Source organism: Lampetra planeri, chromosome 55 (genome assembly GCF_965212315.1).
Source record: "Lampetra planeri chromosome 55, kcLamPlan1.2.h2, whole genome shotgun sequence".
NCBI lineage: Eukaryota > Metazoa > Chordata > Hyperoartia > Petromyzontiformes > Petromyzontidae > Lampetra > Lampetra planeri.
In genome coordinates this window covers 2,396,331-2,408,997 of record NC_136161.1, presented here as the reverse complement: position 1 = coordinate 2,408,997, position 12,667 = coordinate 2,396,331, and the positions used below count along the sequence as shown (strand labels likewise).

At 45.4% G+C, this 12,667-nt stretch overlaps 2 protein-coding genes across 3 annotated transcripts in view; one reads left to right on the top strand and one right to left on the bottom strand.

Moving 5' to 3' along the window:
• Window positions 1-12,667, top strand: part of LOC144735516 (scavenger receptor cysteine-rich domain-containing protein DMBT1-like) — a 376,933-nt gene that overhangs the window by 195,053 nt on the left and 169,213 nt on the right. Inside the window, exons 27-28 of one of the 2 annotated variants that reach the window (XM_078617916.1) lie at window positions 221-339; window positions 3,687-7,209. In XM_078617916.1, coding sequence (XP_078474042.1) covers window positions 221-339; window positions 3,687-3,869 — 302 coding nt within the window. In that variant the 3' untranslated portion in view covers window positions 3,870-7,209. Of the gene's footprint in view, window positions 1-220; window positions 340-3,686; window positions 7,210-12,667 lie in introns of those variants that run through there. The other variant, XM_078617915.1, reaches the window with a different exon arrangement.
• On the bottom strand, window positions 8,290-12,664 carry LOC144735518 (serum amyloid A protein-like). Its single transcript, XM_078617917.1, has 4 exons — window positions 12,530-12,664; window positions 12,302-12,414; window positions 9,656-9,794; window positions 8,290-9,150 (listed from the first exon to the last, which is right to left on the bottom strand). Exons 2-4 carry the CDS (start codon window positions 12,393-12,395, stop codon window positions 9,027-9,029), a joined length of 357 nt encoding a protein of 118 aa, XP_078474043.1. The 5' UTR covers window positions 12,396-12,414; window positions 12,530-12,664; the 3' UTR covers window positions 8,290-9,026.

The following is a 12,667-nucleotide window of genomic DNA, read 5'->3' as shown; positions in this document are numbered from 1 at the left end:
CGACCTCCGCCCTGCGTGGCCTCACTCTAACTCCGTCTCCCACACTCCTCCGTCTCTCCCTTAAGACCTCACCCCTCTCACCCACGTGACCTAACTCCTCCCCCCATGACGTCATATCCGCGAAGCCGTTTACGCCCGCATTACACATATATACAGTATAAAAATATGTATTTACTATATTAACCACGTGTCTATGTAATGTGCTGGTTCCATTTTTTAGCTTCAGGTAGACAAAGTTCACCCTACAGCATCATCGACACGAACGAGTGCAAGTCTTTCCAGTTCAACAACAGCGGCATCACCAGTCGGATGATCTGCACCCAGTCCGAACAATGCGGGGTAAGCGTTGCGATGCACGGGCAGTCCTCGACTTGCGAACGATCAAGTTTTATAAAACGTGTCATGGTTCAATAAAAAAGTGGAAGCATTGTTAAACTCATAAATAAGAAGAAACATTTTACATGGAAATGATAACGTTTTTATTTTCACTTACCTTGAGTCGAACGGTACACTTTTGTTGTGCATCACGATGGATGCTGGGATTCATTGCAGCTTGTGCAGGATCGCTCCGCTGAATAAAACAGTTCCGCGATTTTTTCATAAGTACGACCGAATGTTCGCAAGTCGGGTGGCTAAAATTAATCACTTTTTTGGCGATTCTTTCATAAGTGCGGGATGTTCATCATAAGTCTTTAGGGTGTAGTTTCAACCAGTGTTAGACCAGAGAATTCCAAAAGGCGAACATGTTCACACAAGTATGTGTGGTTAATGCAGACATGATTCCTTGCAAAAGGTTTCTGTTTGGTGTTTGAACATCTTAACACCTCTTGTTTTATTGCCAGAAAGGATAAACCCTATTTTTATACAATAGATCAACTAAGTTTCTAAGACAGTACAATAAACTGGTTAAACAGTTACCTATCAGACCGTTCTCAAAAAGGTCCATAGTGATGACATCTCGTCCACAATTATTAAAATAGCAAAGGGTGTTCTGCAAGTTTTCAGCTAGGTTCAATTCTGTTCCTTATACTTAAAACAATATTGGATTAAACGTAAATCACTCAGACTTAAATATCTTTGCTGATGACACTCTCATGCTGGTCTGGGACAATTCTACAAACGAAGTGAGACAATTTCTAACATCATTTCGACTTCATTCAATATCAAAATTGCTCCTAAATCTCCAAAAACCCGAAGATCGTGATCTTTTCTTCAAAGAATTTGCTTTCCTTCCCTTCACCTATTATGGATATCAGAAACAACATCTTTGAGCAAACGGAGTGCTTCAAAATGCTTGTATTTACTGATTGATTCTAAATTAAACACAACAACACTTACTTGCGTGCAATTTATACTTATTCACTTGCTTCAAGTACACTAAAACCATGTTTTTGGTTGAGATATGCGGATGATACTTTGGTTGTCTGGCCACATAGTAAAGATACACTTAATTAATTTCTAAATCATCTAAATTCGCAAACCCAGCCATCCAGTTCACCATGGAAATGGAGGTGAATAAAACACTTCTATTCCTGGATATTTTGCTTGGATGCGACCTAAATGGTAAAAAAACCTCACAGCTTTTACCAAAAGGAAATGCACACTGATGCCTATCTAAATGCAGATTCGCATCATCACCCCGCACAGAAATCCTCTCTCATTAAGGCGCTCATACATCGGGCTAAAACAGTGTCAGATGGTGAAAGTCTGAGGAGAGAAATCAAACATGTTAAAGAAGCACTACGATTAAATGGCTACAATCAAGCATTGAATGCCAAATCAAGATCGAATAGCAATACTGCTGAAAGCGATCAGGTTATTACAACAATTAAAATACAATATATTGCGAGAGTAACTGACAAATTGTCTAGAGTTTTGAAAAAACTAAAAATCAGAGTAAGATTTGGCACGGTACACAAAATAAAAAAACTAGTATCTTGTGCTAAAGATGAATTTCCTAGGTTATCAACGGAAGGTGTGTATCGGATTAATTGCTTATGTGGCAGATGCTATATTGGACAGAAGGGACATAGCATTAGCGTAAGACTAAAAGAACACCAAAGAAATATTAAATACAGTACTCTCAAACACAACTATTGACAGTTGCAAAGCATGCTTGCCAACAAGGACTCGCAATTGATTTTGATAACGTTGAAGTATTGTATAAAACTAATTATTACTACCCGAGACGAATTCGAGAATCCATTGAAAATGAAGGAATACAAATATTTGTAACCTCTCTCATAGCTACAGGCTTAGTGCGGCCTGGGAGCGTATTATTAAGTAATGCATCTTACAACTACATTCCTTATAGAGGAAAGACATGCTAATGAACTGATTACTAATCTATTATATAATTACAATAACACCCCCTCTGCCTTTGATATCTGCACCTGATGGGGTCACAGTGATGACGTCATCTTACTCTATTCAAGACCGGAAGCAGGTGGATTGCTTCACTATCATGGCAAATCTCCCGATAATGATGAATGCAATTACCAGCGAAACGTCGTATTCAAATTGTAAATGTTGTGGATTTACTCTCCAACACACCGGTGGGCTGAAGCAGTAACTAATTGGCACGTTTTGTTTTAGTGACAAACCTTACTGGCTTTGTCGGGTGGTGGAGAGTTCCAACACATTTATACTTACCTGATCTAACCCCAAAACCTTTATTATGCATATTGGTCGCGAAAGCCTACGTGTTAAACTGAGTATCCATCATCAGTCTTCTAAAACGAAATATCCCTCATATCTCAGTACATCTCAGTCTCGACAATATTTATAATTTCACTATAATATCCAACCTTGTCTCTAATCACACATCTCTATCTACATCTCATTTCTGTTGTCTCGGTCTTTCTTTCATCTCACTGCATCTCCGTTGTTGGTAATATATTATTAAACAAAACATATAAACCGAGGTTTTCTATGTCTGCAGCCTGTTGTACTTCGTATCTTCGTCATTCTATTCTGAATTGTATTTTATATTGATCAAATAGTATACTTTACTTATAATTTCATGACATGCTTATATTCCTGCACAGTATAATATTTGTGTCAATTGTTGTTCGCATTGACTGATGAATGCATACTGATATGTCTTCCCACTCTCATTGGTCTAAATGTTCAGTAATTTATGTTTTTTTACATATTTCATCTGAACATCCAGCTACAACGTTTAACTCCAGGCATCTAACGATACAAGGAACAGATGTGTTCCTGACAAGTCCGTTCGTCGGAATTCAAGATATCAAGCGCTATATTCCCATAGACTTCCATTATATAATTGGAGATGCTTATCTGCGGAAAAAAAATTGGCCCTAGGCCCAAATAATTTAACAAAAACACACTTCAAAATGCAAAAAAAATTGTTAAAGCATATATTTAATGGAACATCGAGAATTTTAGGACAAAATACTCATAATACTCAACAAGTCGTGGAAAATCAGTACAGAAAGAAATGCATGCTTAGACATACTCCTTACGTGCCTTGCTCACTCCCCCCCCCCCAAACCCCCACAATGTAGAATTTAACTTTTCAAAATTCCGTAATTGCGAATTTAACAGAACGTATATGGAATGTATTCCCTGACATATGTTAAGTGATCGCGAAATTGCACATATAGGACGAGGGACGACTCTGTGTATATATGTTAATGTTAACCCCTGCTTCTGTGTTTTAGGATATGTCACCCCAAATCCTGATGTGTCAAGGTGTGGATGGCCTGTGGTACGTGGCTGGAATTGGCAATCGTCTGGCGCGGTGTGAGCCCAACGGAATAGATCTACGCGCCTTCGCAAGGGTTCGGAAATTCGTAGCCTTCATTAAAGAAACCTCTGGCCTAGAAGCCTATCATCAAGTATAACTACACAGAGCAAACCACATCATGGGGTACGGAAGAGAATGTGGGGCAATTCATCAACGAATTTACCTTAAATTGGTCACCTAAATTTGAAGTTAATCAAGTCAGTAATTGCCGATTGAACATAACACTTAAAATGAATGGTATATTGATCAAAATCTAAATTAAATATTTTACAATCTTTAAAAAAAAATGTATATTGCATACTGCTCGGTTACATGTGGTGTGGACCAATTTTTTCCAGTGGCCATAAAATTAAAAAGTACAAACCATTAATTCAGATAATTTTATTTTAAATCGGTAACATTTTAAAAAAGTAACTGAGGTAATAATCTGTTGCTCGCGCCAATGTGACGTCATTTGGCGAGCCGTGTGTCACGTGTGCGATAAGTGGAAGTGCAGGGACACAGCGATAGCCCTCGGTTGCGGTGGTTTGTCTTTATTCTGTAGACGGGCCACATGCAGCGCTTGCCACGGGGGTAAGGTAGTGCATTCCCGATTTCACACACATCTTGAATCAGCGTCACATCAGTCACGAAAGGGTGTTGTTTATGATTACCTTCAAGATATGGGGAAAACTCCCACCATCTGATGAAAACAATTCACGTTTCGCACACTCGCTATTTTAATCCCCACCCTTGGTTATACTTTTGGCTGCTGGAGTTCAATGTGGAGCCCCAAGTCCCACTGCTACCCTCAAACCAGACCCAATCGCTTGTGAACTCACCAGGTGGGCATCACCTGCCACCTCCACAGTCCACCAGGTGGCGCCCCACACCACCACCACCACATCCCACTCCATGCCGGACACCGCGACAACTCAACAACACCCACAGTGCACAACATCCACCATTGCAGTCCACTGATGCTTCACCCACAGCGAAAAGGTTCTCTTCCACAATTTAGGTGTTGTTTGGTGGCACCTTCTCCTTGCCGCAGGGTAGCGCCGAGGGCGTCCCTCTGCTCCATGCACTTGGTCCCAACCCACTCCTCTTCTGCCCTTGACCTGACCTTGCCCATACTCCCGCCTTGACTCTGCTCCTGACGTCCACTCTAACCCACACAGGAAGTCCATACAACTGAAAAGGACCCCCCCCCCCCCTCCCAGTTAGCCGAAACAGACTCTTGGGGCAAGTGCTATTAACGAGCACTTATGAAGGCCGACACTGCACACGAAGGGATGTGTGGCCAACACCGCCTTTGTCTCCCCAGTGGTGACGTTTACACATCTCACCAGGTACTCACTTGAGGCCGAGTCGACCTAGGGGAGGCCCAGGACCGGTTCAGATTATTCATCATTGCAGTTGGCTATGAGCAAGAATAGAACTCGGGTTATCGGGTTCGTAGCGCAGTGCGCTAAACCGCAACACTACAGCTCTCTTCAGGTGTACAACGTATTCACGGGCTCTACCACACTACATCGTGCAGTGTAGGATTTTACTCGGCGTAAATCTTGGCAGTCCTCAGTGGGCTGTTGAGTAGTCTCTGCTCGCCTTCAGTCCCCACTTCTGCTGTAACGACTGATGCTGCTGATGGAGCTCGTCTGCACTGCCGGTAGTGGCCGGTTGTCACCGGGTGCCATTCCTTTTCTGGGCTCTGAGCTCTCCTTTCCACCCCTAGCCAATGGGAGCGCATTTCCAGTGTAAGCCATCACGCCTGGCTGCCTACCGACTTGCTTTAGATTCGTCCTCTGCACACGGCTCCAGACAATCGGCTGCTTGATTTGAAAAGCATGCAAAAGTCATCGACCAATGGTAAACGTGCAATTAACCGCCTGCTTGTGAGACGAGTCTCTCCACGCGTGCAAGGTCCACCAATCGCGAGCAAGGTGCTCAGGCTGCTGCTCCATGAGTCATTGTCACCTGCTGTACTCGTGCGAGTTTCGCCGATCACAGCTCACCCACACCTCATACTACGCACGCATTTCTAATTAAGGGGGTTTTGTTTTACTTTACCACAAGACAATCACTGTTCGTGTATCGCAGCCATCTCACATCTCAGTGTCATCGTGGTCTATATTCCGCCCCCACTCTGAGCAGTTACCTCACCACGCAGCAGTGGTCAACTACATAAATTGCATTAGATCGGGTGGGATTTACATAATAGGCAGGATATCGTTAAAGGGTTATGAATATACGTTTATTTGAGATGTTTTAAGATATAATTGTTACATTGTCAATGAGCAATAGTTCAATACATCCGACAAAGTGAACAGACACAGTCTGATAGAGCCGTAATACTACGTGATCACATTCACCAACTACGGTAAATCATCGCCTCACGTTACAGATGCGTTCATAAAAGCGATGAATGACTGTAAGCATTCACATTACACGTCCCACGTGATGCGCTACGCAATTAAGGCTGTCTGCGTTAATAGAGATGATTGACATGAAGATTGAGATTTCAGTGTGCGGTTACGTACACGTGTAACCCGTGCGTGCATCCGTGCGTGTGCCCACGTGTTCAATGCAGCTATAACCAGCAGTACATTGCGAGTCTCGAGTACTGTAAATTACCAATTTGTTGCTATAACACATTCCCATTGTTTTGCTTGAAGATAGAGCACTAAAGGGTTGTAGGTCTATTTCTCAACATGAAAGTTTAAAATGATTTTTTTGGTATAATGTGTAAGTCCCACGTATTGTTTTGTTACACGTAGATCCATAGTTTACATCATTCGCTAAATAAGGAGCCCCTCATATTGGATGAAAATGTAAAAAAAACATGTTTAATTGCAACGTAGGGCCATTGAATGCATTTGAAATGGATTTATTTCAAGTTGTTTGAAACAACAATTACCATATTAAAAAGCAGCAGAGGCAAACGACAAAGGTAATGGCAATGCTCCACGCTGTGGCAGTAGGTTGTGTCACGGCAGATACGGAAGCGGAGCGGGAGATGAGCAGCGCACCAGGTTTGTGGTGAAATCGCTGCCTGATGAAGTCCAACGCAGTCCGAGTGAAGCATCGCCAGCCGGTGTCGAGTCCGCACGAGAAAACGCTCAAGCGTGGAGCTTTAGATCGGCCAGAACTTGAACACTACATTGGCACGCGTACATTATATCTTTGTCAACGTGATCATCTCGCAGGGTGGTGGAGGGTTCTTGACAATAATTTTGACCAAAAAAACTGCAATGTGGTCTAACTAAAAAGGAAATATTGTACGAATGCATCATACAAACGCATGATTTCTGAACCTGGTAATATTTAAGCTTTTAAATATTAATTTACTCTGTGATTCTGATATTTGATTATAATATGTGGATATGATGGTGTTAATTGCTAAATGCAAATGCTATTCTTGTATGATTATATTGGGAATAAAGGATGTTCAAAACGTTTCAGCAAGCAGCCCCTTTAATGATTTATATTCACGTATTGAAAGCTACTACCATACATATATTTAATAATTCTGCAATTTTATTCCACGACAATTTTTGCGATACAGGAAAACCTTGCCCTTAACCGCTTTATCGTGTTTCGGCTCTATACGGGGTTGATGTTTCGGCTGTACGCAGTTTGACGCTGCTGAGCTTCTCATCTCTGATTTGACAACGTCGTGCCGCGAGAGTGCTGCATCCGTTGTAAAGTTGAATGTTTCGGCTGTGAGAACGATTTATTTACCATGTATGTGTTTTTGTGAGATAATGTAACACTTAACACGCACAAGGACACAACGCAAACGGTTATACATTACAGCATGCAACTAGCTGTCCACTCGTTGAGGACGTGATTCAGACGGACGCCTGGATGGCAAATCGTCAACACTCACGTACTATGGCACAATGCAAACGTTCAGACATTGCTGCTTGCATCTAACTGTTCAGTCGGCGAGGATGTCAGTCAGATGGACACTTGGATGGCTGATCATGAACGTTCAAGTGACAGTGTAAGGGGCGAGCGATGGGCGAGTGCCGTGGTGTGGGCAGAGTAATGGAGATGGAGGTTTGTATTGAGGTGAACAAAAAAATTAAGAGTGTACACACACACATTGAATTGAGAGTGGCGTAGCATCCTTAAGTACAATAACAAGGAAGAAATCTGGCAGAATTAGTTAAACAAATAGGGAGGCGGTGATTATTTCGTATCCAGGAACGCAACCCAATTTTACCCATGAGGTTTGAACGCGGTTTTACCCAACACGGCATTTTCCACAAATGTCTGGTGAGGTCTGCCTGGACATCTAATATTGTATTATCTTCTGCATTACTCTACTTGCAATGAGACTAAAATCTCTTTAAAGTTCGTCAATGCAGTTCGCTATACATAGGCTTTATGCAAGTCTTAATTATTATAAATGCTTATGTATGATTCTGATAACACAGTATAATTATTATCATTATTTCGATGTCCAATCACCCTTATTTTAGAAATAGTTTGGCAGGAAATGAAATGTTTCAGAAAAAGTAAGCAGGCACGGATACTTTGCATATCACGATATATATTTATGACCATACAATACATCGTGGTACAGCCGTATCATGACCGTCCCAGCAGTAAGTGGCATCTTATATAAACTTAATTGGTATTTTACAAGGTAAGGCCCACTGAGCTATTAAGCTCTTTTTCAGAAGCGACCTGGTTACAGATGAGAGTTCAACCAAGTGGCTTATCATGTGGAAATGTATAGCAGCCAAATACTCCTAACACATGTTTCTAAATGTGGAGGGACAAACCAGAGGACCCGGAGAAAAATCTACGTGACCACGGGGACAGAGACATACCAACTCCAAATATACAGGCATCAGGGTCGGGATCGAAACCAGGACCTCTTGTATACCAGGTGATGTTAACATCTCTCCACCGTGGAGACTTGATCCTAGTCACCCCTTTAGCAATCGGTGCTAACCGGCATGATTAAGTACGGTCAGACAACCTCCGTGACTGACGCTGTGGAGGAAGTCCTAAATCCCGTAAATTGACAAACGATTGTGAATGATAATTATAATTATCAATAATTAATACAATTTGCTAAATATACATGTTATGGAGAGAAAACCACACACAGGCTTTAAGTAACTCCCAGAGTGCGAGTTGAATCATTGGTTTTAAAATCCGAGCTAAACGTGAGCGCAGCCTTTATCACCACAAATACACGAGGTCACACCCACGTGTGTTGAATCGTCACAGTGGTCACGGCTCCGAGGCTCGCCAGGGCTCAGTATTTCGAAGGAAGCCCCTCAGGCCGGTACACGTTGGGGTCACCCCCGTTGCGTCCATGCCGGTTGGCTTCCTGATCGGCAGCCGAGTCCTTCCCGGGTCGCAGAAACTCCCGGGCGTCGCTGGACACAGAGGTGCAACAATGGTGGTGATGCAGTGACTCAGATCAAACAGGTTGTTAGCGAGTACCTATTAAGGGCGGGATGATACACGAAGGGGTGGGCTGGCCAGCACCACGCAAGCCCGGCCGCCTTTGTCTCCCCAGTGGCGACATTTACACATTGCAGGTGGAGGCCCGGGGCCGATTTAGATCATCGTCACTGGTGTTGTCCGTGAACACTTTTCAGGAAAGCATAAAATGAGGAATTACTCTCCTGGTTTCTCCTACCCCACTAGACAGCTAATTTTTGAGTTATAAAGAAAACTAATTTCTATAGAACTGCTTTTTGTGTTAAGTTTATTGTCCTTCCCCCGCACCTCCGATTAGCAAGGTTGGCTAAGTACGGATGAAAAAAATGCAACATACATATATACAGATAGTTAGACTAATCCTATCGCAGGACCCTCCTCGTAATGAAGACTCTCACTCGGGATGCCGTGAGGCTCCATGGTGGTCGCATTACTCACCTAATCACGGCCGCAGCAAAACGCCCACCCGGCCCTCTTTGGGCTGCTTCGTAGTTCCCACGAGCGTGGAAGTATTTGTCCGCTCCTATGTAGTTGGCCTCCCTCATGTCCTGGTAGGCTCTCACCATATCTCTGGTACCTGTAGGAGGTAAAAGCACAGAGGAAAAAACAAAGCCAGTTGCTGGAGAATGGCCGATGGGGACTATGGGCTTCGCTACATCATTGATGCAAATGCAACAATCAGATCGTAACTCACACGACGACGCTTGGATATATAGAATTATGCACATTGGTGACCGTGGGAAACAATCTCCATGTAGTACTGGCTCTGTATTGATTCAGCAAAGTTATGTGTGTGTGTATGTGTGTGTGTGCCGGGTAAGGTCCTGGCAAGGATTATTCAACATCGCCTTGCTAGGCACGCTGAGGAGAGGCTTGCGGAGCCCCAATGCGGTTTCAGGAAAGGGCGGTCCTGCACAGATGCCATATTTTCTGTCCGTCTGCTACAGCAGAGGTGTAGGGAATTCCAAAAAGACCTACATCTCTGCTTTATTGACCTGGTCAAGGCCTATGATACCATCAGTAGGACTGGGCTCTGGGTTGTTCTTCGTGCTTTCGGAGTCCCTGACCCTCTGCTCACGATCATTAAGGACCTTCATGATGGTGAGCGGGCCCGGGTAAAACTACGTGGCCGGGAGTCGGAGCCTTTCCCTGTACACATTGGGGTGCGACAGGGATGTCCTCTGGCTCCCACATTATTTAACATCTATTTCGACTGCGTAGTTCGTGAAGCCTTCAATAGCTGTACCGGGGGAATTTCCATTTGGTACAGATATAATGGGAGGCTGATCGACGCCCGGGTGCGATCAAGGGATGGCTCCCTATTGGTCAACCACGTTATGTATGCCGATGATTTGGTAATAGCTGCTCATTCAGAAGAGGAGTTGGAGACGCTGCTGCTGAGACTGGAGCGTGCCACTAAGAGGTGGGGCCTTACCATCAGCCCCACCAAAACTAAGCACCTGCCTGGGTATTTTGTACCATCGGACACTCCACCCCCACAACTCCCAATTGGTGATGGGGCAGTTGTGGAGAGAGTGGAGAGTTTCCCATACCTGGGCAGTGTGCTTATGACCGGCTCCAGTTTATCAGCAGAGGTCTCACTCCGAATCAGTCGAGCGGCAATATCTTTTCATCGGTTGCGTAACGTTGTGTGGAAGCTACCTGGTCTGTCGCTCCGCACGAAGCTTCAGGTCTTCTCGGCCACGGTCATTCCCTCCCTTTTCTACGCTTGCGAAACGTGGACCCCCCTAGTGGAGCATCTTCGCCGGTTGGAAACATTTAGGCTGGCCTGCCTACGATCCATCCTGGGTTTAACCAGGCTGGATTGTGTGAGGAGCTCACAAGTCCTTGAAAGATCTGGGCAAAGTCCCATCAGTGAGCTCCTCCGGCAGGCAAGGCTGCGTTGGCTGGGTCATGTAGCCCGCATGCCCAGCCACCTCATGCCTAAACAGCTTTTGTTCGGCCGGATCGAGGGGGCTAAACGGGCGCGGCACGGGCTAGAGAAGAGATGGAGTGATGTGGTACAGGAGGACGTGGAGCTGAGTGGACTTGCCGATGACTGGTACCAGCGGTGTCAAGATCGGCCTCAGTGGAGGAGGCTCGTGAAGGACGCTACTGGGCAGTTGGAGGCAGTCGCCCTCCAACAACAACGGAGGGCGGAGGAGCGACGCTCACAACAACGAGCGGAGCGCCGGGTGGCTAAAGCACAGCAAGTTGGTACAGTAGGGGGCACAGGTGGTGCATCAGCCAGTCATCTCGGTCATCTCGGTCAGTCGACCCGTGGCACCTGGGTCTGCCCCGTGACCTCCTGCCAGCGGGCGTTCGACACTTCACGTGGCCTCAAGGTGCACATGGCCTGGCACAAGCGTCGTGGTGACGTCACCGCCACTTAGTGGCGAATGGCGGTTGTTGTTGTGTGTATGTTGGGAGCGGTAGTGTAGATGGTAGCGAGCTGCTCTAAGAACTCGGCGACCCGAAATAAATTTCTGCTCACGGCCAACACTGGTGACGATTATTTGATCAGGCGTTGGGCCTCCCTAAGGTCGACTCCGCTGCGAATGAAAACCTGGTGCGATGCGTAAACATCGCCACTAGGGAGACAAAGACCGTCGGGCGTAGTGCTGGCCACCCACACACTCGTGTACCGTGCTTAGGTGCACTTTCCCCTCCAATCGTGGAACTGTGCCTACCCACCCGTCTGAGGGTTAAAGCCGGTGGGTAAATGTGGCTAATTTCTTATCGCTTAGCAGTGGGCTGGCGGTGGTGATGATCGTTGATGAACAGCTCTGGACCGAACGACAGCAACTGCAGCACGAGTAGACTTAGGATAATGGGTTACATTAGCGCCCAGCCGTGATTAACAATTGGTCTGTGTGCATGTACCGATCTGTACGCCCCAGGTATCTGTGTGGTGATTCTATCGGTCTCCCTTTGGATCTGTAGTTCAATGTTAGTCTATGGGTCTATATATGGTCAGTCTATGAGTCTACGTGTGGCGAGTCTTTGCTTCGGTGTGTGGTGACTCTATGGGTCTCTATGTAGTGAGTCTATGGGTCTTTCTGTGCCCAGGCATGCGCCTCATACCTCCCACAGCCTGTGAGAAAAAGTTCCCATTGGCAGTGACGATGGTCAGAGTGAGGAAGAGGAGCAGCACGGAGAGGATGGAGACCTTCAGCATGGTTGGTGCGATACACGATCTGCGGGCAGGGAGGGTGGAGACACACGAGGAGCAAAACATTGCGCATCGCATTGACACCCCGCTGACAACTGCAACGGTGGAGTAAAGGCCGACATCGTCGGTTCCATGCTCACCTTGCACGATGATGAAAGCAGAAAGTGAATCGCAGGAGCAGAACCAGCCCTGATGGCCAAACGATGGTCACAGTGAGCTTTATAGCTTTGCCCTCACCCAGTGGTGTTGGACTTTGGCAATGATCCCGCGTTGACCCT